General features: G+C 41.7%; 1 protein-coding gene across 2 annotated transcripts in view; it reads right to left on the minus strand.

Annotated features, from left to right (window-relative positions):
* The window catches only part of LOC137640243 (nonsense-mediated mRNA decay factor SMG8), a 138,670-nt gene that overhangs the window by 59,463 nt on the left and 54,207 nt on the right, over positions 1-25,000 (minus strand). For both annotated transcript variants that reach the window (XM_068372814.1, XM_068372812.1), the window contains exons 5-6: positions 21,624-21,775; positions 1,448-1,612 (exon numbers count right to left, since the gene is read on the minus strand). In XM_068372814.1, the coding sequence (XP_068228915.1) occupies positions 1,448-1,612; positions 21,624-21,775 (317 nt within the window). The remainder of the gene's footprint in view (positions 1-1,447; positions 1,613-21,623; positions 21,776-25,000) is intronic.

The raw sequence follows: 25,000 nt of genomic DNA on the forward strand, positions 1-25,000 counted from the left end.
TGTAATGAATACTGAGAATGAGTGATGCAAGATATCTTAAGGTGCTTGACAATGAGATGACCAGTTACATTTCCAAATGTTCTTAAAGAGTACAAGACAAACTAGTCAGAGAGCTGATCATAAGTCTGTGAAGTCTTAAAAACATATGTTGTTAAGCAAGGAGTACCATGAATCGATAACTTAATAAAATAAAACACTTCTATCATATTGCCAATACTATTTTTCTCTCACCTTTCAATACAATAATTTGTGTAATTGTTAAAACATATAAAATTCTATCTATGTTATCTATTTACAAACATTCCCTTTTTTTAACCATGGAAGAGATATGTTGCCCTCAAAACTGTCATAAAGGAATAAATCTTTCATGCAAAGGTGAGATCTCCGCTAGTTTCACTAAAAATGTTAAATATTGCAGCTTAGTTCATTTTAGTAACGTAATGCACTATAAAATACTTAACTATGCTGTATTACTGTATTATCTTCATCAACCTTTTTTATTATCCTTCATCATCAACATCATCATCTCCTCCTACGCCTATTGACGCCTCACGTTAGTATCCTTACAACTACAGTACAAAATGTAGATAGATGAAACTCCAAGTTCAGTACTGTCTGTTCTCTTATGATACAGGGATAGTTACAATGGAAAAATACACCATTATGAATAGGCATATAAAATGATTAATGTTGAAGAATGAATATAGCAAGGGCAATTTTCAACACCTATCATACAATCAAAATATAATTTAAATAGAAAACATTCTATTCCAATAAAACTTACTACGGATACACTAAATACGGTAATTATATTCCCTGTCACTTCAGATACAGTATTTGTATTTTTAAAAGTAGACCTTTAATATAAAAAGATCATGTGCAAGGTAACATGAAAATACTTCCCCAGCACTAAGAAAATTAGTGGGTGCTACTTTAGTGTGAGGTCTACCGGCATATGTAGCCTACCCACGAGAAACCTGAGGTCTACCGCGTGACCTGTCGCTCCCACTCCCCCCGCTCATATAAAAGAATACCGTTAGGTTAGGTTTAGTTAGGTAAGGATTACACAGCGGTAGCTGTCATCGTTAGTGCTCACGAGAGGTAGACCTCACGTTAAAGTACTAACGGGAGGTAGATCTCACACTATAGTGCGGTAGACCTCACGCTAAAGTAGCACCAATTACTGACTATAAAATTCTAGAATTGCATGAGTACATAATAACCATTTGCTTTGTAATACTATATCATATCAAGCAAGATAGAGAAATAATTCATCAAACCCAAAAATTTTAGGTTTCTATAGAAACATGCTTGATCAAACACAACATAGTAAAGTTTTCCATAAAAATTAAATTGTCCTGTAAATAAATATTCCAATTACTAAAAGTTCACATAAATGACCCACACCAATTACACTGTCTTTTACAGTTGCCGTTTTCACACTGACCTGTGTAGGGAACTATCTTGATTTGATCTGATCTGGGGAGGTAATAAACGTGCAGAGAAGATAAAGAGGACACGCGGTGAGCATAATCGACCAAAAGAGATCCAGTCCTTACTGATACCAGGTACTTGCCTCAAAATCTCAGCCAAATAACTTTGCGCTTTTGATCTGCAAATGAAAAATTACAAGGACTTTTATTTGTTTATTTAAATATTACTGTACACATCAGCAGTCATTGATCTATACAGCATAAGTGAATTTCATTCAGGATCCTTAGAGAAAATAATCATAAAATTTTGATATTTTATGATCAATGGCACAACATGCACATAATATCTCAAACAAATATAAAATTCAGGAGAAACAACATTCATCTGTCAAGTGGGAGCAGTACATACAGATATATTCTATCAGGAGATAATCAAAACACATACTTTCACAGTATAATGTTGTTTATATGGTGGTGTATGGCAATAAAAATGCTTGGGTAAGCTAAATAGTAATAGTTATTTCAGTTTTGAAATTGAAACACATTCAACAGATTCTTTCTTGACATCACTAGTCAGTGGGGAGGCAGGGTGGGGGGGGGAGGATGATATGAACCTGAGTCAGTATAGAAATAAATAATTTCATGATTAAAATTTAGTTTATTTCTTTGAATCTCACCTGAGGTTCATAAGGCTGACTCCCACACAGTCATGAAGGTGGGATAGTGAAAGAAATTGATAGTCTATCTAATACCCTAGCCTAATGAATTACACCAGTTAGCTGAAACTCACCACCAATACACATAAGCTTAACAATAACAATTGAAAGCAAGCCAACCAAACCCAATACTTCATTGAGAAAATTTTAATACTCAATACCCATAAGGGACTAACACTTAATATCAACTTTTAACACATATGAATGCACATTTTAATTACAAACTTTCAATACTTAACACTAGAACAATCTAGTCCCCAGAGTAACCAACACTCGGCCACTCTCGTACTGGAAATATAACTTAATACAAATTCAAAGTTTAATTGATATGAACCATCCTTTAATACACAGTCAATACTACTTATACTACATCCTCCACAGCTACCACTGCACTCAATGGCCAGCCTCTCTTATCAGATTACCAGGTTTCTTTTAAATAGTGCTTGACAAAAACAGATTTGGTATGCCAATGAGCTGCTTTCAAAACTCTTCACTGAACTGCCTTCAAAATTCTTTTCAAAGAAAGATTTTTACAGATATTAAGGGAAGTAGCTGCACTTATACTAATATCGTGAACCCAAACCTTAAGTTCTTCATTTGTCCTGAATCCAGTTCTCTGTATGCTTTGGTCATTAAACCCTTGATAAGAAAATACCTAGCATTTTTGGAGAAAAGATCCCTAGGAATCCTAATCCCACAAAAATTTAGTCCTCTTTCCCCTAATGTTCTTAAATGTTTAAATAAAACTTGACTACTCTAATTGGACAGAAAAATCTATCATCTGGTGTAAAGGACATCTTTTTTTTCTGAGGAAACGTGGACAAATTGAGGAACTCGTTTTGCCTTGAAATTATTCTTAGCCCAAAAGGTAGGCAAGACACAAAATCATTCTATCAATACCAAAATCCACATTATCAGAAAGAGCTTGTAACTTGCTAATAAGTTTAGCTGAAGCCAATGCCAAGAAAAAAAGCCTTACTAGTAAGATCCTTGAAGAAATAAGACCTTCCAAAGGTTCCAAACGAGGACTGGATACTGTAACACTACATTTAGATTCAAATAAACAGATATGGCAACCTGATCTTTCTCCATTGCAAAGGATCTAAGCACATCCCTGATAAAACCCAAAGCAGATAAATCTAATCCAAGATCCCTGGGTATGGTAATAAAAATGGACCTATAGCCCTTAATAGAAGAAATAGACAATTTACTTCCATAAAACACGAAACACAAAAACTTGACAATCCAAACCCATTCCAGTCACCAAAACATTCCTGGAAATATATCAATCATAATACACATTCCACTGTCTATGATACAAATAACAGTATTGGTGCGGTGCCTTTTGGAATCAAGATAAACAATCTAAAGGGCATAGAAAACCCTTTACAGTGAACCCTCGCTACTTCGCGGTTCGACCATCGCGGATTCACCACTTCGCGGGTTTTTTCCATAACCCATATATATATACATATCGCGGATTTTCCGGAAAATTTGAAAATACCGCGAAATCTGAAGACAACCAAATACGATATTTTGTTACCTGTAATTCCATTAATACTGTAATTAGTAATATCTGCTCTTACTGATTGTTCATTGCATTACATATGATATATAATTCAGCACAGAAAGAAATAAAACACGAAAAGAGAATGTGATCATACGATAATACAGTACGTAGTAAAATTAAATCGAACATGAAACGCAAATCAGATGCAGTCATACCATATTAGAATGGTGTAAGGCTGCTGATGGCTACTATACTACAAATGTAATGGATGTGCATCTTTTCCATGATTCTTTTGTATGTATACGTACGTAGTACTGCATCCAATAATATTATTTGTTGCAAAAATCACATTTCGAATAAGCGTACGAGAGAGAGAGAGAGAGAGAGAGAGAGAGAGAGAGAGAGAGAGAGAGAGAGAGAGAGAGAGAGAGAGAGAGACACACATCCTACAAAATAATAAAATAGCATACGTAAAGCTATTACGTGTATTATTATTGTTATTATTATTATTATTGTTGTTGTTGTTAATAAAATTATTATTGTTATTATTATCATTATTATTATTATTATTACTGTATTATTATCATACGATAATTCAGTACTGTATACAGTACGTAGTAAAATTAAATCGAACATGAAACGCAAGTCAGATGTAGTCATACAATATTAGAATGGTGTAAGGCTGCTGATGGCTACTACTGTACGTACAGAACTACAAATGTAATGGATGTGCTTCTTTTCCATGAATCTTTTGTATGTATACGTACGTAGTACAGTACTGCATCCACTAATATTCTTTGTTGCAAAAATCACATTTCGAATAAGCGTACGAGAGAGAGAGAGAGAGAGAGAGAGAGAGAGAGAGAGAGAGAGAGAGAGAGAGACACACACACACACATCCTACAAAAGAATAAAATACTGTAGCATATGTAAAGCTATTAAATATTGTTATTATTATTGTTGTTGTTGTTAATAAAATTATGATTGTTATTATTATTATCATTATTATTATTATTATTACAGTACTGTACTGTATTATTATCATTATTTATTATTATTATTATTAATACGTACGTACGGTATGCGCGGGGTATCTTGTATGAGTTGGTAACTTACGCATCATATACTGTAAGACGGGTTGTGATTGGTTCAAGCGCTGATAGATGACGAATCAGAACTCAAGTTTTGTTATCTAGCCTGTGATTGGTGATTTGCCATCATCTCCAGCTTCCAGCATCTAGGTTCTCGCGGGCCCGGGTCATCCACTCTCTGTTCCCGCGTATCGCTGAGTAGACGTTCTTAAGTTTGTGAAGTTTACAGTAATCTGTGCTGTGTGCGACCTTTTTAAGTTGAACTTTTTGTCAAATCCTACTGTACAATGGCTCCCAAGCGTTCTGCTTCTACTAAAGCTGGTAGTGAGCCTAAACGCCACCGAAGGATGATGACGATTGCTGAGAAGGTTACGCTTCTCGATATGTTAAAAGATGGTAGAAGTTACGCGTCCGCTGCGCGCCATTTTGGGATCAACGAATCTACTGTTCGCTATATCAAGAAGGACGAGGCGAACATTAGAAAGACGGCTGCAATCACCTTTAGAAGATCAGCGAAGCGAGTCGTTACAATGCGTAATAAAACGATCGTACGCATGGAAGGTGCTTTAGCTGTGTGGATTGCCGACTGCCGGAAGAAGAACATAGCCTTGGATACGAACACCATCCGAACAAAGGCTTTGAGCTTGTATCAGAATTTTTCTGCAAAGGAACCTCAAGACGACGACGGCAACCATGCTGAAGAAGATGATGATGCAGATGATCCTCAACCAGGGACATCCACTGATTCCCAGCCTCAGAAACGTTTTTCCGCCAGCAAAGGGTGGTTCGCCAAGTTTCAGAAACGCTTCGCTCTGAAAAGCGTTTCCCTGCATGGCGAGGCTGCTTCGGCTGACACTGCCGCTGCTGAAACTTACGCGAACCAGACATTCAAGAATATTATCGCCGAAGGTGGATACAAGCCGGAACAAGTCTTTAATATAGATGAGACCGGCTTGTTTTGGAAGAGAATGCCGTCGCGAACTTTCCTGTTCAAAGAGGAAGCCAAAGCCTCTGGCTTTAAAGCATTCAAGGATCGCGTTACCCTCGTGATGTGAGGCAATGCTGCTGGATTTTTGCTAAAGCCGGGGCTTATTTATAAGTCGAAAAATCCTCGCGCTTTGAAAAATAAAAATAAGAATCTCCTTCCCGTGTACTGGATGCATAATCAAAAAGCATGGATTACGAAGATGCTGACCTCCAACTGGTTCCATCAGTGTTTTATCCCGCAAGTCAGCAAATATCTCTTAGAGAAGGGCTTGCCATTCAAGATCCTTCTCCTTATGAATAACGCTGGTGGACATGCAACTGACCTGTCGCATGAGGGCATTCAGGTTGAGTTTCTGCCACCCAACACCACGTCATTAATTCAACCGATGGACCAGGGGGTTATCAGGGCGTTTAAGGCCCTCTACACGAAGAACACCTTGGCGGACCTCGTTGCGTGTGTGGATGCTGCCCAAGATGATGAGGATGAAGATTTTAACTTGAAGGCGTACTGGCGGCAGTACACCATAGCCACGTGCCTGCAGAATATTCAGAAGGCACTTCAAGAGATGAAACCTGCAACTGTGAATGCGAGCTGGAAGAAGTTGTGGCCCCAGATTGTTTACGACTACGAGGGATTTACACCTGCTGAAATCCAACACTCTGCAATACGCAAATCTGTGCAGTTGGCTGCCATAATTGGAGGTGACGGGTTTGGCGACATGACGACTGAAGACGTCGACGAGTTGTTGGACTGCCATTCCCAGCCCCTAACTGACGCAGACCTCGAAGACCTGACGAAATCGGCAAGCGAAGAAGAGAGTGAAACCCAGGAAGAGACCCAAGAAAATGTCGAAGAAACGGGCTTATCATTAGAACGGCTTGCCAAGGCCTGCAACCATGCGAAGGAGTTGAAAGAAATGTTGCAAGAGTGGGACGAGGATATGGTTCGGTCGATGCAATTCTGCAACAAGGTTGATGACATAATGACTCCCTACAAGATGCTCTTAGATCGAAAAAAGAAGCAGCGGCAACAACTTCCGATCACAATGTTCTTCCAGCCTCGCAAAAAAGAGCCAGTTCCTCCTGCTAGTACGCCTTCGGAAGAAATTGAAGAAGTTTCCCAGGAAGAAGTTGAAGAGGTGTCCCAGGAAAAGACACCTCCGTCTGAAGAGACGTAAAATACTACCTGGCTGCACAGTAGAACACATCATCAGCTTCATCATCATCATTTCTACTGTGCAGCAAATTCATCGCCATCATCATTCAAGTTTTTCTTTAACTTCTTTCGTGGTGAGTACAGTAACAATCTTTATTTTTTACTTTAATATTCTCACATTCTAAAACTGTATTTGTGCCTGTTTTATAGTTTAGTACTGTACGTACTGTATGCATTAAGTTAAAGGGAAGGTTTTAAAAGTCTACATGTTGTAACCTATCATATGTTTTTTGTTTAAAATTTACATTTACGTACGTAAAACAAACAATCTCTCTCTCTCTCTCTCTCTCTCTCTCTCTCTCTCTCTCTCTCTCTCTCTCTCTCTCTCTCTCTCGTAAATTGATTTTTTATGTTTAAAATTTACATTTACAGTACGTACGTAAAACAATCTCTCTCTCTCTCTCTCTCTCTCTCTCTCTCTCTCTCTCTCTCTCTCTCTCTCTCTCTCTCTCTCTCTCTCTCTCTCGTAAATTGTTTTCCTGCTTTGCTACGTACAATATGTACTGTACAGTACTGTATGATTTTATATAGATACGGTAAATTATATTTGTAAGGTAACATATTTTGTAAATGCTTTTACTGTAAATACTGTACTGTATCATTTCTGGGTCTACCTGTGACGGCCGGTGAAAAGTCCTTCTTTGTACTTTTTCTGATATAAATCTTCCAAATATACCAGAGAAAATTAAAAGCATGGAATGCAGAGGTTACAACCCTCGCGCGAGCACCTTGTTGGTGTCGTATATCTAACAAGGGCGTTTGTAAAACACTATTCACAGGCTGTCTTCCATTTAGATAATCCCTTCCATCAAAGGGGGAGGGCCGTGACAGGCCCTAGAGAATACAGTTGGGTTACCCTACCGACACCCACCACTCTCGCTCACCAGGTCATCCTTCTGATTTGGGACTTGCAAACAAGTTCAGTTTTTTGGGCACAGTGTTTTTTCGAAGAGTTTCTCGTTATTTCAACATGACTGACGTTGCTACTTCACCCTTACCAATGTTAAGTACCATAGTTTGTTTTGGCAGCTTTTGACAGTACCGGGCATTTGTTCTGTTTCCAATATGGTGGTTTTTAGTTTTGGAAGCGATTGTCCTGCCGATAGCCATTTTGGGTTATGTTCGCTTCAGTAAATATTCTAGTTATTTTTGCCCATCTGGTACTCTGTCATCTAGGTTATATCACTTATGTTTTATGGCCTTTTTGTGTTATCATTAATTTTTATTAGTTTTTACTATGGTATTTATTTGCTTGCAAGTCCAATTTGGACTTACGAAGAATAGCGAATTAAAGTTTAGCGATTTAGTCTGTTAGTTTGTACTCGCCTCAGAGGCTTCGATTTAGACTATATCCTTGTTTATTTGTTACGTTGTCGTTATTCTTCGTTCTTGGTTATTACAATTACTAAGAAAAGCAATCAATTTTATTAATTTTCTTGTTTTATTGTGTGATGTTAGTTTTTTATTATGTAACCTTGAGAGCAAAAACAGAGAGTGCTCGTTCCCTGTTCTACAGATATGAGTTATCCCTTCCCTCGTTTTCTTTGTTAGCTCGAGTAAGAGAGGTGAATTTCCCGTTCTCCGTTTTTATACGATCACGAGTTATTCAGGCCTCCTCTTAGTATCAGAGTTGATGATAGTACGTTTAATATTATAAACATTTTTATTGATGTGGTTACTGTTAATATAGCTAACACTATTAATAGGTACGTTAGTGTATGAGTCATTAATTGGGGTCGTTTTATACCGACACCCTTAGCTCCGCCTTGAGTTATGCTTAGCTCCGCCTTGAGTTATGCTTAGCTCCGCCTTGAGTTATGCTCCGCTATAATGGATACTCATTGGGTGAGAACTAGTTATCGTACCGGAGCAGATTTTTGGAGTGCAACGGTGAAATCCGGCACTCAGACTCCGGCTGAAGCCTTTTACACACGAACCTTTGACATGTTTGATCATAATTACACCGTTACGGCCCCCTTTTTCATCGTATCTCCGGCTTCACTGGAGATAACACATTCATTGAGGTTAATGTTATCGTACCGGAGACGGTCACGATATTACGATGACGGGCCTTTGCTACCGGATCTCCGGTACAAACAGAGATCAAGCAGACGTCCAGGACTTTTTTCATCGAATCTCCGGCTTCGCTGGAGATAACACAAACATTCATTGAGGTTAATGTTATCGTACCGGGGACGGTCACGATATCACGGTGACGGGCCTTTGCTACCGGATCTCCAGTACAAACAGAGATCAAGCAGACGTCCAGAACCGGAGTTAACAATGTGATACCGATGAAGATTTCACAGTTTCATTATTACGGTCCCTTTTTCATCGAATCTCCGGCTTCACTGGAGATAACACAGACATTCAGTATTAGAGAATGTTATCGTACCGCTGAGGATCACGTTTTCACGATGACAGACCTTTGTCACTGGTTCTCCGGTACAAACAGAGATCAATCAGACGATCAGAATCAGGGTATGAACCCTTTTTCATGAATAATCACAATATCGTTATTACGATCCTTTTCATCGAATCTCCGGCTTAACCGGATATCGTTCAGGCGATCAGCATTGAGGTTAATATTAGTTTTCCTCTGGTGTTCACGTTGTCACTATGACGGACCTTTGTACCAGAGATTGTTACCGGAGCTCCGGTACAGACAGAGATCACTCAAACCACGGGTGGCCAATCTTTTGTTTGGCTGTAAAGGAAAGGATTTAACATGAATACAAAGTAAACTGTACTTACTTTAATGACACTTTGAATTTGCGTTGGTAATATTCATTAGCTATTCTTGAAAGTCCTAATAAAAATATATGAACATAATTATGCCTATATTTATGCATATATTTAATTCTAACTATGTATAAATATGGATAAATATCCATACAACATAGTGTTCAAATAGAAATAAATTGATTATGCCTATATTTATGCATATTCAATTCTAACTATGCCTAAATATGAATAAATATCCATACAACATAGTGTTCAAATAGAAATAAATTGATTATGCCTATATTTATGCATATTCAATTCTAACTATGCCTAAATATGAATAAATATCCATACAACATCGTGTTCAAATAGAAATAAATTGATTATGCCTATATTTATGCATATTCAATTCTAACTATGCCTAAATATGAATAAATATCCATACAACATAGTGTTCAAATAGAAATAAGTTTCCACTCAGTACTGGGAACCGAACGTTGGCCCCTTCTAATGAAGGGCCGGGTCGAGACCAACCATGCCATGAGAGGCTATCTACTGTTCCTTGAAACTCTGGTCAGTGAACAGATGAATCAATAGAATACTAAAATCCAGTAAATAATGTTAGACTCAGTTCTGAACGTCTGAGTCAGGGGTGGCCAACCTGTGGCGAATGCGCCAACAGTGTCACATTTCATGAATACAAGTGTCGAACTATACCCCAAAAGATAGTACATTAAATGACTTTTCTTTAAAATTGATTTTTATGAGTTATACAGCTGATCCCAGCCTGTGAATAGGATCACTAACCAAAGTTCAAGGAACATCCAGACTTATGTCCCCTTTCTGTTACAGAAAGTTCGCCTACATGGTTCCCGTCAGGATGATGATGAATCTCTCTGGCCTGGGTATCAAGGTTGGGAAGAAATGCTCCATCTAGAGGTCCCTATCTCCTCAGAGTGTCCTCTCTAAGGTTGGACGACGACCCCATGGACGGGCAGGTAGGTGGGGATGAGTTTTGAGCCTTCAGCTTTGCAATTACCTACGTCACCGACCTAGGACCCTTAAAGGATCCTGATGTTCATGTTACCCTGCATAAACCGTGACTGCTAAAAGCAACACATTCTAGGGAAAACCAAGGGGCTATGACGGAGCTCAAAAGTATGGTGGTGAGTCGGATCCGTTCAGGAACTCAGAAGTTTCCCCCTACAGCCCCAGGCATATCGAAGTAACCTCCTTCGATAAAAACAACGCATAGAGATTTGCCTTACATGTTCCATATATAGATGGTACCATAAATCTGGATGGCATAGACGTCCTCCCTCTGGGGGACCTAGATTTTACTCCCAGGTACTAAAATTCCCGTTCAACGGATTCGTTCGATTGAAAGAGATTGCCTTGGTTAGGTTAGACAAGGTATCGAAGGTAACAGTATTATTTCCTAAAGGGCAGGCCCGATCTGTCTGGACCAGGATGTTGTCAGTCTGGGGGGTACGATAATTCCAAGATCTGCCCTTCCAATTCGACCTACACGTTTGATGGTCTGATCGGGTTAGTTGTGGGAAATACGTTCTGTCTGAGGCCTCTATCAGACAGGAATCAATAGTCGGTTACCCACTCGTCATCACAGCCTTCCTCTGATTCGACGTCTATGCATCCGAATCCCCCTCATCAGGTGGTCTACCTCACTGATTCCCCAGGTACACAGCCCAACCCCGTTGGGATGTTTTACCTGCATACAGCCCTAGATCCGAACCCTCAGGCTCCTTTCGTGGACACCAGAGAGGAAGCTACAGGAGTAGAAGACAGTCTCGCCATCGAGACGGACCTAGGAAAAAGGGGGCTCGGAGAAGGAAAGTACCTAGATTCACTCCCTCACAACGCGGTGGTCCCGGTAGGGGATAGACTTTACCACTTTCGAGACCATTGGACCTTCGGTCTGTGGGCTCATAGCATAATCTCTAAAGGTTTGAGGTGAAAATGGCCACAAGGTCCTCCTCCTCCACCAGTGACCTTCTCCCAGAAATCCACTCCCATCCTGAAAGAGTACACCACAGGGTTACTCAAGAAGAAGCAATCAAACGGGATCGATCACTGAAGTTCCAAAGCCACCTGTTCACAATTCCGAAGAAAGGCTTGTCGGCATTGAGAGTGGACCTGGACTTGTCAAGCTAAACTCTTACATTCTCTGCGACAAGTTTCGGATGTTGACTATCTCTCAGGTACGGACCTTACTTCCCCGTGGGACCGTCACCACCTCTGTCGATCTTACCGACGACTATTATCTTGCGCCTATAGCTCGAAACTTCTCTTCTTATCTGGGTTTCCGCCTAAGCAGGAAAGCCTTTGTGTTCAAGACATGCCCTTTGGCCTCAACATTGATCCCAGGTTATTCACGAAACTGGGAGAGAGAGTGTTAGAACAACTCAGGAACCAAGAGATACAGATCATTGCTTATCTGGCCGGTTGGCTCATTTGGGCCCGGCCGGCCATAGAAGGCGACAGAGCTACGAAGGAATTACTTCGATTTCTCGACAACCTGTGATTTCGGGTCAATCTCCAAAAAATCTCGCCTGCAACCATCAGGCCACTTAGAATGGTTAGCCATTCAGTGGGACCTTTCGAAGCGCACGTTGTCTCTCCCTTCCAAAAGGTAAGAGGAATAGTTTCCAAGATAAAAAATTTTCTCAAACACAAACAGGTGTCCAAAGAGCCTTAGAAAGTATCCTCGGCCTTTTCCAATTCACTTCAGTAACAGATCTCCTAATAAAAGCCAAACTCAAAGACATCAATCGAGTTTGGACAGTACTTTATGACGCCGTCGTTTCAGGCGGCGTCATAAAGAAAAACATTTCATTTGGAAGTCCTAAGAAAAATACGTAAAGTAAAACATTGGTAATAAAAAAATCAACATACTGTATAATCAATATAATCGATGCAAAAACTAACCTATACATATATGTGTACAGTAAATGAGTTTGTTTCTTCATTATGATCAGGGATGAACGTAAACAAAACATTGGTTGCCATTTTTTATCGTGCTTTTTAGGTGTTTAGGAAACGCATGATATAAAATCGCCTTTAATATTTGTGCCTGTTTTAGTTTAGGGTGCTGTAGTACATGCATTAAGTGTTCTGTACATTAAAGGGTGGTTTGTTAACAGTACTACGTACAAGGGAAGGTTTTAAAAGTCCGAATATACATGTTAAATAAATAGGTAAATATGATGTCACTACTTCGCGGAATTTCACCTATCGCGGCCGCGTCTGGAACCTATCTACCGCGATAAACGAGGGTTCACTGTATCTCTAAGTATATGGCGGACAGTCTCCAAGAGGTTAGCTGTGGTGTGCACATACATACACACACACACACACACAAAAATAAAGCTCTCAGGCTAAAAAAGATCTATCAGTCATATTCTGCTGTTTGAAAATAATCTGAACTTGCTTATTATCACCAGAATCCTTGAGAACAGAGGAAAAACATTCGGTTCCAAGTTTTAACAGTCATGTAACAGGGTGTTCCCCTTCCATAGTAGGGGATCCAGAACCTGACAGCAAAGCACCTCTATCTCTTTGTTGAGGGAGGTTACAAACATGTCCACCTTTAGCCTTCCCCACCAACTCCAAATCTCTTGACATACCAAAGTATCTTAAGAGCAATGGTTTGGCAATATTTGTTACGTCTTACTTAACTGATATGCTAGTATATCTAATTTCTCAGGAATAAACTGAGGTACAAGAATTATCCCTCTCAGATCTGTTCAAGACAAAACTACTTCTGCTGTATGAAACAAGTACAGCAAACTGGTGTTCCATTACTTCTGCTGTAAGAAACAAGTACAACAAACTGGTGTTCCATTGCTTCTGCATACAAATCAGTGCTGTAGTGTTCTGATAAAAAAAATGCTACATGCTTCCCTATCACCAGATACTCCTGAGCCTGAAGGGCCTTAAGTATAGGTAATAGCTCCAAGCAATTCATGTGCAAGGTTAATTCCTTCCTTAACAGGTGAAGATAATCCCTGGTTGCATGCTATTGTTCCTAGGGAGCATCCACGAACAGACACACATATGAAACCTTTACTTCATAAAACATACCCTAAGCCAAATGAGGTTTATCCCATTTTACCAGTTCTAGCTGGTTTTGATGATTGAGAAGTAACTTCACTGAACCCATCCAAATACAATTTGCCCTCTCATGGGGTTATCTCTGGGTTGGTAAACCTATTGAGAACCCTTAAGAGAGTCAGAACCTGCCAGAATGCATGTTCTGACTCTTTTTTGCTTTACTTACGACATTGAACTTGCAGCGACGTCTCCTTCTTCCATCCCCGAGAGCTCTTCTCGGGGTCGTTCACGGACATCCCTCAAGTGACCGGCTGTCTCTGTAGACTTAGAAGTCCTCTTGAGTCTTGGAGTCCTTGGATTCCTTCCGAAGGAGGAGGTAGGACTCCAGCATCGAAGACAGAGATGTGTCCCTCCTGATTTCCATTGGTGGTGGGGAACTCACTGCGTGAGGGGAAGCTTCCTCCGAAGGTGGAAGGGTGGAGGTCCTTTCCTCATGCGACTCCCTCGGCAAAGGTGAGGTAGGAGAGTATCCGGAGGAAGATGTAGGAGGAGAGGGGCTTGATGGTCTAACCGGAGTCAGCTTTACCCTCGGGGAAGTGACCGCGTCAGAGACTCCTCTTTTCCTCTTCAGGGGAGAAAAAGAAGCCATGGTTCCTTGCAGAGGGTCTGCTGGAGCTGTAGGATGCTCCACAGAATGACCAGACTGAGCAGGATTGAAGGCCTGTACCACTGCCCTGACCATAGCTGCTGACTGACCGACGCACTGTCAGACAGATCCCCTAAAATGAAAGAGACCGAAGGTTCCCTACGGGGAGTCTCACCTGTAGGTGGGTCTACCTTAGAAGAAGGCAGTTTAAGAACCCTGAACCCTTTCCCCAGCGGACGTGCTGAAAGGCGTTTGTGGGAATGAGGCGATGGTGACCTGTCAATGTGATGTTCCTCAGCCTGGAGAACCTGTTGCTGGTCAATGCCTGAGTGCGCAGGAGAGTGCTGGCACGTTGGCGAGCGCTGAAACTGTGAGCGAAAGTGCGCAGGAGAGTGCTGGTGCGCAGGAGAGTGCTGGTGCGCAGGAGAGTGCTGGTGCGCAGGAGAGTGCTGGTGCGCAGGAGAATGCTGGTGCGCCGGAGAGCGTTGGCCCGTAGTAAGGCGCTGTGCAATGTGTTGCGCAGTTTCTCTAGAATGTGCAGTACAGCGCAGGAGTGCAGGAGAGCGTTAGCACGCAGTAAGACACTGCACAGTTCCTTTAGAATGCGCAGGAGAGAGCGATTGTGCAGCAAGATCATGCGCAAGATGTTGTGCAGTTCCCTTAGACTTCGCAGGAGAGCATGGGCACGCAGGAGGTAGCTGGAGAGTAGCTTCAGTAGAACGCAGGTGCACAGGTGATCGTTTGGTGAGCTGGAGATGACGACAGCTACACACTTACATCCCCGGAGGATGAGCTGCAGCAAGGAGTCCTTGGACGGCGGACCCGGAAGCCCCAAGGATGACCATACCTCATACCTGTGAAACAGAAGACATAGACAAGGCCTCGCCCGGGGGGGAGAGGTGGGGCCACTTCGCTAGGAGAATATCTCTCGAGGACCGGGGTTGGCCACAAATAAAAGAGTCTACGCTACTACTCGACGGTCTCTTGGAAGAGGCTGAACGAGTAAGACCTTCGGAGGTAGGTCGCGAGACGGAAGAAGAGGCCTTAGGTTTTTCCCTCTTCGAAGGAACCTTTGAAGGAGAAATATCCCGCTTAGATTTCTTGCTCACTTCATTTCCTATCCTAACACATGCTTTACTACTTTTGTAGGAACTTTTCATTGCTTGCAACAGCCTTCCACCAATTTTATATAACCTCATCACATTCCACATTGCTTCCCTACCAACTCTATCATACGCTTTCTCCAGATCCATAAACGCAACATACACCTCCTTACATTTTGCTAAATTTTTCTTACATATCTGCCTAACTAAAAATCTGTAACATATAAACAATAAATCAAACTAGTATTGAAAAAGGCCCAATCTTAACCACAGATAATTTTGAATTGACTACATCGTTTACTCAATGGAACTTGAAAACATACCAAACAATACAGTATAAAAATTATAAATAAAACAAAGAATTTGATCGGGTTTACAAACCTTATTTTAAATGTCAAAGGAGCAGAAAACTATTGGTAAATAAATGGGGTTTGTATTCTAAAAAGACAAGCATTTCATCAGCAAATATTATTATTTTTAATAGTAAAACCACAACCCTAGTTGGAAAAGCAGGATGTTATAAGCCAAAGGGCTACAACAGGGAAAAATAGCCCAGTGAAGAAAGGTAATAAGGAAATAAATAAACTATAAGAAGTAATGAACAATTAAAATAAAATATTTTAAGAACGGTAAAAAAGATTAAAATAGATCTTTCAATTTATAAAACTATAAAAACTTAAAAACAAATAGGAAGAGAAATAAGATAGGATAGTGTGCCCGAGTGTATCCTCAAGCTATAAAATATAAAATTTCTATACAATAGGTAGGTAAAAATACTAAGTTGAAAATATTGATAACTAATGTCAGGCGAGGGTACAAAACACACCTAAATAATTCAGCACTAAAGAAATCTAAAATAACAAAATATACCCCCATAACATATAACACTAAAATCTATCCATCTACCATGGCACTTCCCAATTATGAAAGTAGCCGGCATAAAAGAAAAAGAACAAAGGGGGATTTTTCTTCCCTTTGTTCCTCCCACCCTGATGAGGGATTTAGCAGAGTTTGGTTGATACTTCTAGGGTGCCACACCCCATCCTCCCCTGTTATCCACCACAAAGGAAGCTTAATATGCCAAATCCCCTACTGCCGCTACCTCAGCTGTCACCAAGGTGACAGAAGGAAGCAGCAGGGTCTATTGGAACTGCAACAAAATCGATCGCCATTCATTCCTATTTCTACCAGGCTCTTTTGCTTCTCTAGCATCTATCCTCTTATCACCCTGAGATTTCTTCACTCCATTCATCCACCCAAACCTTGGCCTTCCTCTTGAACAAACCCCAATAGTTTGTTAAAATATCTACCCACTGTCGCAAAGCATAAATTAAGTTTAGTTAGAGAGGTACTGGAAGAGGAAATGTTGTTAACTCTGCACCATTCCCTGAACACGTCCCACTTTCACTGGTACAGTGGACCTCTCCTCGCTCTCGCAATTGCTCTTGCAGCTTCCCTCGAAAAGTCCTTCGCTCTTGCCAGTTTTACGATAGTCGAAAGGAAGTAGATTGAGAGTGAGATTTTGATGGTATCTCTGTCTATGTGGCTGTCAGAGTAGATCATTCCGACAAGGTAACGATCTGGGGGTGTCTACTAGCCACTCCATCACTTCTGTGATCCAAGGTCTCATGGGCCAAAACGGAGCTAGCAGGGTCATGCGGGCGATGTTCGACTCCCTGAACTTCTTCATGACTCTGTCTAGGACCCTGAATGGGGAGAAAGGCGTACGTGTCTAGTCCCCACTCCAGGATGAAGGCGTCCACTGCCACTGCTTCCTGGTCTGGGACTGGAGAGCAGTAAACAGGTAACCTCTTTGTTCTCTGCGTCGCAAAGAGGTCTATTGACGGTTCTCTCCACAGATTCCAAAGCCTGCTGCACACCTCGTGATGTAGGGTCCATTCTGTCGTGAGAACCTGTCTTCCTCTGCTGAGAAGATCTGCTCTGACATTCTTCTCTCCCTCTATGAAGCGGGTTTTTGGAGTTATATTGTTCGCTTTTGTCCACAGCAGGAGATCTTTGCTGCCTCGTAAAGGGAATCCAAACAAGTGCCTCCCTGTTTCCTGATGTAGGCCAACGCTTTGGTGTTGTGTGCGTTGACCTATACTAACTTGTTTTGGACCTCCTAATGGAAGTGTATTAGCGCTAGATGAATGGCCACCAGTTCCTTCACATTTATGTGCCATTTCTTCTGATGGTCTTCCCATAGACCCGAGATCTCGCCCTTCCCAGTGTTGCACCCCACCCCACGTCTGATGCGTCTGAATACAACACCAAGTCGGGGTTCTTCTGTTGAAGTTCAAAGCCTTCTTGTAGCTTGTTGGGGTCGTCCCATCAACTCAACTGATTCCTGATTCCCAGAGGGATCAGAATCCACGTCTCTAGGTCTTAGTCTCTTGTCCAATATCTTGACAGATGGAACTGAAGTGGGCGTAGTAGTAGTCACTTGTAGATCCTCCAGACACTTTTCTTGCAACCTGGCTCTGATTAGCCAGTCGTCCAGGTACCCATTCCAGATGTAACCAGAGAGCCACGTTCAATAACACTCGTGTGAAAACGAAAGGAGCCATGCTTAGCCAAAAACAAAGTGCTCTGAACTGAAAAGTTGTTGCGTGATGTACAAACCTCAGATATTTCCTGTAGTTCGGGTGAATTGGGACGTGAAAATACGCGTCCTGCAGGTCTATCGACACCATCCAGTCTCCTTATCTGGAGCCTGCTAGGACTGACGCAGATGTCTCCATAGCAAACTTGACTTTGCCCACATACTTGTTCAGTGGACTTACGTCCAGAACGGGTCTCCAATCCCCAGAGTTCTTGGGTACCAGAAATAGTCTGTTGTAAAATCCCTCTGACAAGGGGTCCTCTACCACTTCTATTGCTGCTTTTGACAGCATCTGGTTTACCTGCTCTTGAAGAGCTGCTGCTTTGCTCCCCGAGTATGTAGCTGTCAACTCTAACGGCTCTGGTGAAAGAGGAGGCATCCTTAGGAAGGGGATTTGTATCCTTCCTTCAGTACTTCGACTGTCCAATCATCAGCTCCCCTTTGGCTCCACTCTTGCCAGTAGTGGGATAACCTGGCTCCCACTTACATCTGGAGGTTGTTGAGTTCACTTTTCGGGTTTCGGTTGCTGTTTGGGGTTTTACGAGGTTGCCCTCCAGCAGCCATTCTCTGGCTTCCTCTCGAAAGGGATCTCCCACAAAAGGGCTGGCGCGTGGGAGGAGCTTCCTTCTCCTTCCTGACTAAAATGTTTGCCGGAAGAACTTTCCTCGCAGTCATTGTAATCAGATCTTGCATTGCTTATTGCGAAAGAGCTGCCGATAAGTCCTTCACTAGCTCTGAAGGGAAGAGGTGTTTGGTCAAGGGAGCATACAAGAGCTCTGCTCTCTGAGCGAGAGTCACTCCTGACGACAGGAAAGAAACAGCATAGCTCTTTTCTTAATAATACCTATTGTGAAAAGGGCTGTGAGTTGGACTATCCTATCCCTCACAGCTTTATCGAGACAGGCAATAAGGTGCATTTGCGTCTCGTTCTTCTCGTCCGTAACATCTGCAAGGGCTTCGAGAGTCCAGTCCATCAAGCTGAAGACTTCAAATGTCCTGAAGACGCCTTTCAGCAAGTGGTAGTTTTTCGATGTGGACCACATAACTTTAACCTTAGCCATGGTTGTTCTACGTGAGGCGTCTACGAGTCTGGAGAAGTCCCCTTGGGAAGAGGCAGGAACTCCCAAGCCGAGAGCCTCCCCGTCTCGTCCACACGCTAGATCTAGAAGCCAATCTCGTTGGGGGGAAGGAAATGGTTGTCCTTCCCTGTTTCTTTTTCTTCAAAACCAGTCGTTCAACGTCGAAAAAGCACTCTTCACCGATCTGGCTAAAACTGTCTTCTTGAAGGAGGAAGACTTCTGGGGTCTACCCTTCAAAAACTGCGAGGGCGGGCTCCAAGGTACAGCCTGCTGAAAGTCATCCGGATATAAGTTCGCCAATACCGCAAGTAATCTTTTCAGATCTGCCGCATGAAGAGTTTCTTGCGTCTCCTCCTCTGAGATCTCTTCCAAAGGATTGGCGATTTCCGATGTTGAACGAGTGGGGGAATCACAAGCCTCGTCCTGCTTGCGTGCGTCATGCATGCGGCTAGCATGCTGCGAGGGAGCGTCATGCTTGCGTCCGTCCTGCATGCATCCAGCATGCTGCAAGGGAGCGTCATGCTTGCGTCCAGCATACTGCGAGGGAGTGTCACGATCCTTGTCACCACATGTCACGCGTCCAGCTTGCTGCGAGGGGACGTCTATGAGCGCTGCAACTTAAAGCGATTCAGAGTCTTGCTGGCTGTTAGCGTCTTGCTGTCCTAACTCTAGTCTTATCCTGACTTCTGGTGTCAAGGAGTCCAAAATCATGACGCCTGGCGTCACGGTGTTCCAACGCTAGACGCTCGGAGCTATGACGTTCGCGATCTTGACGCTCGGAACTATGACGTTCGCGATCTCGACGCTCAGTTTCATGACATCCGAGGCTCTTCTCGTCACAGTTCTGACTTCCAACTACTCAATACTTGGCGTGATGTAGTCCAACTCCTTGACGTTCGGCGTCAAGAACCCTTGACGCTTGGCTTTCTGACGCTAGGCATCAAGGCGTTTAGAATCTTGATGCTCGAGCGTCATGACGAGCAACTCTCCTCTTGTCTAGCAGGAAGGGAAATACGTCATCTGACGGCGAAGATAACCCTTTTCCCTCGCCTTTCCCATGGCGAGGGCGAGCGTCCTGGGAAGCATCAACAGGTACGCTCAAGGGGACGACTGCTCAGGGGCTAACGCCTCTCGCCTCCCTTCGCCTATCGACATTCCCTCTCCCAGGGGTTGGGGAGCTTGGAAGAGATCCAGGGCTAGGAGAACGACAGGTCCGAGCAGCCGCACCCTCCACTGCACTGATTTAAGCACTGAAACTAGCACTTTTAACTCTTTCACATCCGACCATAATTTAGACCTGCCCGCTGCGAGAGATTTTACTCTTTCGCCAAGGGCTAGAATGAGAATTCAATAGGCTATACGATTAATATTAGTATTCCCAATATCGAAATATCAAATAATGATACAAAGTATTTGTGGAACTGTAACGATCGTAATGAGTACTACATAGCGTAAATTGAATGTACGCTAGTTTAATCTCTGATAATAGATTGATGATTATCTAACGAAAGTATACTAATAGGACAAATATTTACTTAATATATTTCCTTTACATTATAAAAATTAAATACTTATGCTTTGTAAGTTAGCATTTTCTTTTCATTCCTTGCAAGAAAAAGAAATGAATTTACATATTTGCAAGTCATTCTTCGTAGAGTTTACGTCACATGATTTGTGACGTCATAGTGCTGGCGGAATGATTTCCTTCCACCATCATGTCTTAAGAGTTCGTTCGTTAGTTTTTACAGTAGGGCGAAAAACTCCTGATCCTATCCCTTTCTAGCTTACGAACATAGCGATCATATTCCAAAAGAAAAAGAAAAGTACACACATGCCCTCTGCATTTCTACATGCTGCGTGGGGATCAAGAGCAGCTTTTGGAAGCCGGGCTTTCACCCCTTCACAGACTACTCTAACAACTGAGGCTGCCATCTTGAAAAACCAGAAAACAAGTTAAAATAAACTGTCCAAGTCGGACCAACAAAATCTATCTTATCCGCGTGAAAAAGAAATCAAGGAAAATCCAATACCAGCGAAAGCCATCAACCAAAAAAATAGAGAAAAAAAAAAAGGAATGGGTACTTCACCAATTTGTAGTTAAAGCAAACCCAAACAAAGTAGAGCGAATTTCCAACGTGTTGCTAGAACGACGGCAGGGAATTTCTGAGGCCAAACGGGAATGGTTTCAAGTGCCTGGGTAGAGGGAGCACAGGTATGATCACCTGATCATCTATCGGCGATTGCCGCAAATTTTGAATTTCTGCCGTGCGCGACGAATTGGCGGGATAAAGCTATATATATGTAACTACCAGGGAAGTTAGATATTTAAAACTGAAATTTCTGCAAGCATCTTTCAAAATCCATTTGCTAATTAGATCATTGTTCTGCTATAAAGTACAGTGTCCTTTCTCATTTGCATGTCAACATATCATCATAAACACTAACCTTACAGTATCCAATGTCCGGAAAAGATGAATATAACTAATGTCAAAAACATGGGTTGGGTGACACAGTAATAGAATATGAGACACTGAAAAAAGAACAAGTAAGCTTCTAGCATACGCCAGCTTCAAACTTGACCAAGCCATAAGGAATCCCTGAAAAAAAAAATAAAAACCAGATATAAAGGCTTTCATACTTTAATTATTTTCTCAAGTAACTAAATTTTTTAATACCATTTATATTTTACCTAGCTATACAAACCCGAGTCATTTATATGGGTTTACTCTTTTTTTCGAATCTCTACGACCAGAAAGAAAGAAAAAGGTGTCTAATTGGCAATTATATACATATAAGCTGTGTATAAGGCAACTCCATTACTGGGCAGCGCTACAAGCTGCTGCGAAGCAAGCTTCACTTCTCTCCTAGTCGGGTATAGAGGAAGATTTCTCTTACCGCTCTATGCTCACAATTTCTCAAGCTGGATTACCTGATACAGAACTTTGAATCTGTATAGATCCTTATGTGATTTCATATGTACTGTATCCCTTATGTCACAAATTCCCGCAGAAGGATGACTTTCTGCTTTCGTAGATGCCTCCGTTGAAACTTTTGAAAGTTTTCCTTCGTTAACACCCGAGAACACCACACTCGCGTTGAGCCTGCCATTTCAACCCGTATTGAGGAAACCTTGTTGAAAGGTTCCTACCTTTACCCCACTCATACATACGAGTTTGGTTTGCCTCGTACCCATATATAGTAATGAAATTATATAATTTCTTGGGTTTTTGGCATTGTTCTCTTTGCAAGAATTTTCAGGGTTTACTCCAGAATTCCTCCATTTTATATCCTTTACTGATGTGTGGACTTCCTCAGGAGTGTCCACAATACAGACTTTACAGTTTTTGACCGATTCATCAGAGCAGGATCATTTTGTTATGTTCCAAACATGTTTTGGAAAGGTAAAGTCATTATTGTATTTAATAACGCATCAACACCAGTGTTGACTGCGTGTATCTTAGTACCCGAGTGTACTCAAGAAGCCACGTCTACGCACGTCACCACCCATGTGTGCCGACGTCATGGAATGCACCAATTTAGCAGGAACTTTATCAGGTGGTGTAATATTTTCATCGTCATCGTAGAGTAACTTTTATTTCCGCTGACGTAGTAGTACCCATTTTCTTTTTTTTTTTTTTTTGGCGGGTGAGGGAAATAAGTGATCGGCAATTGCTGATGCTGCCTTTTCTTAGCAAAAAGATATTCTTATATCAATTGCATTTCTGAACTGCAACGCAGGAATCCTCTGCGGATCCAAATCTTCGGCCATTGTCTAAGGTTCTTTTTCTGTTTTTGCTAGGGTTGAGAGGTGTTCTATTGCTAGGCTGACTTCCTCTTCTTCCCCATGATCTTCAAGCTCTTTATCTTCGTCTTCTCTTGCGGACTTCGTCATCTCTCTTAGATCTTCATCCATCAACGTACAGTTTCTGAGTGGACCATGGTAGTCATACGTGTGAAGCCATCTCTTCCGAGTAATTTTACCAACCTCACTGCCTTATCTACTCCCAAAGTGGTGGATTTTATCAAGAGAGAATCCTTCATAGTTAACCACTTCTGGCCACAATTTCTTTCTGCAAGCATTGAATCCTAATCTCTTCAGCTCCTTTATGGCCTTCTGGATATTTTGGAAACAAATTGCAATGGTGTGCCCATGCCAATATTCCTTAGGTGAGAAGTTATCAACTGTATCCATAGACTCAACTAGCTGTTGCAGGGAGTTTCAAGCATAAAGTGCCTTGAATGCATAAATAACTACTTGATCTATGGGCTGAATCAATGGTGTTATTTTCGGCAGTATGAATTCTACCATATGCCATCACAATATAATACAGACAGAGCATGTGGCCTCCAGCATTGTTCCTCAAAAGATGTACTTTAATATCAAGGCCTTTTTCAGCATGATAAAGCTTGACTTAGAGGTAGAAGCACAGGTGAAACCAATCCAATGACAGTGCTTTCGTCATCCATGCCTTTTGGTTGCACTTTACAATGTGCCTTCTTTTTTGTTTCTGAAGGGCACTGGCTTTAACCTTTCCACACATAGTAATAAGTGTGAGGCAATCTTTGTAGGCATTGAATCCAAGGGTTCTGGTCACCTTCATATTGAAAGTCCACGATGGCATATTTTTCCCAAAGAAGCCAGTCTTATCCATATTGAAAACTTACTCAAGCAAATAACCCTGCTTCCTCGATGATGGTCTGAAACATCTCTTTCACGAACTTATCTGTGGTAGGCTTGTCAGTAGAGGCAGCTTCTCCTTACAAGCACACACTTTTGAGGTTGAACCACCTTTGAAATTTATCAAACCAGCTCTTGCTGGCATTAAATTCGGTCAGTTTGGTGGGAGAAGACATAGATGGTTCTGGTTAATGTTATTCTGTTTTCTTGAGACTTAAACTGTGATGAGTTACAATTTCTGATTTTTGTATAAACCATATACTGTATCTGAATAAATGTAATTTCAATAACTAAATATGACAAATTCGAAAGTAATCAGGCCAGAAAAAGTGTCTCATAATCTTCTCCGCCGTCTTTCTTTTTCCAATGTGTCCTGTCTCGTGTGCTATGGCAATCATCTGTCTTCTCAACGGTGGAGGAATCAATATCTGATAGTATTTGCCCCATTCGGCATTTCCAGGGATATCAGCGGGTCTATGCTTCCTTGCTTCCTAAGCAACCCATCCTTGAGGTAAAACATGTGGGAGACTGCTGCACCTCCGTCTCATCCCCCACATGGTACAATAATTCCGTTAACGTTACATCCTTCCGTTGCAATCCTATCAGCCTTTTCTGACTCACTTGTCCTACTTCTAATGCTGAGTTTTATATTTCTTCCAAGTCTATTACTTCCTTGTCTTCCTGTTTATTCGTTTGTCGTTCCTCTTCTTTTGGGCTCCCTCAGGAGCTCTCCTCTTGCGTACTATCCTGGGAAACCTCTTGTTTCGTAAATAAGTTTTCCAAGTTCATCATTCCTTCGGTTTGTCTGTATTCTTCTGTAGCCACTTTCTTCGTCATATTCCTAGTTGTCATATATCTAGGAAACAGATACCGGTAGTCCTTCTAGAGTTCAATCGTAGGAATATATTTCCGTGGTTTCTCCGTTACAATGGGACGAGGCACAAACGGCGCTCCACCAACTTCATTTCCCAGTAGAACTTCTACTCCTTCGACAACCAATGAATCCTTTACCCTAAATTCAAAATGAAAAATCACCAACTCGCATGACAATTTCAAACAGCAAATATGGGTAAATTCCTCACCTCCTATTCCCTTAAAAATTACAGAATCTCCTTTGAGAGCCTGTTCCACCATCAGGTGTACG

Source organism: Palaemon carinicauda, chromosome 4 (assembly GCF_036898095.1).
Source record: "Palaemon carinicauda isolate YSFRI2023 chromosome 4, ASM3689809v2, whole genome shotgun sequence".
In the NCBI taxonomy this organism is placed as follows: domain Eukaryota; kingdom Metazoa; phylum Arthropoda; class Malacostraca; order Decapoda; family Palaemonidae; genus Palaemon; species Palaemon carinicauda.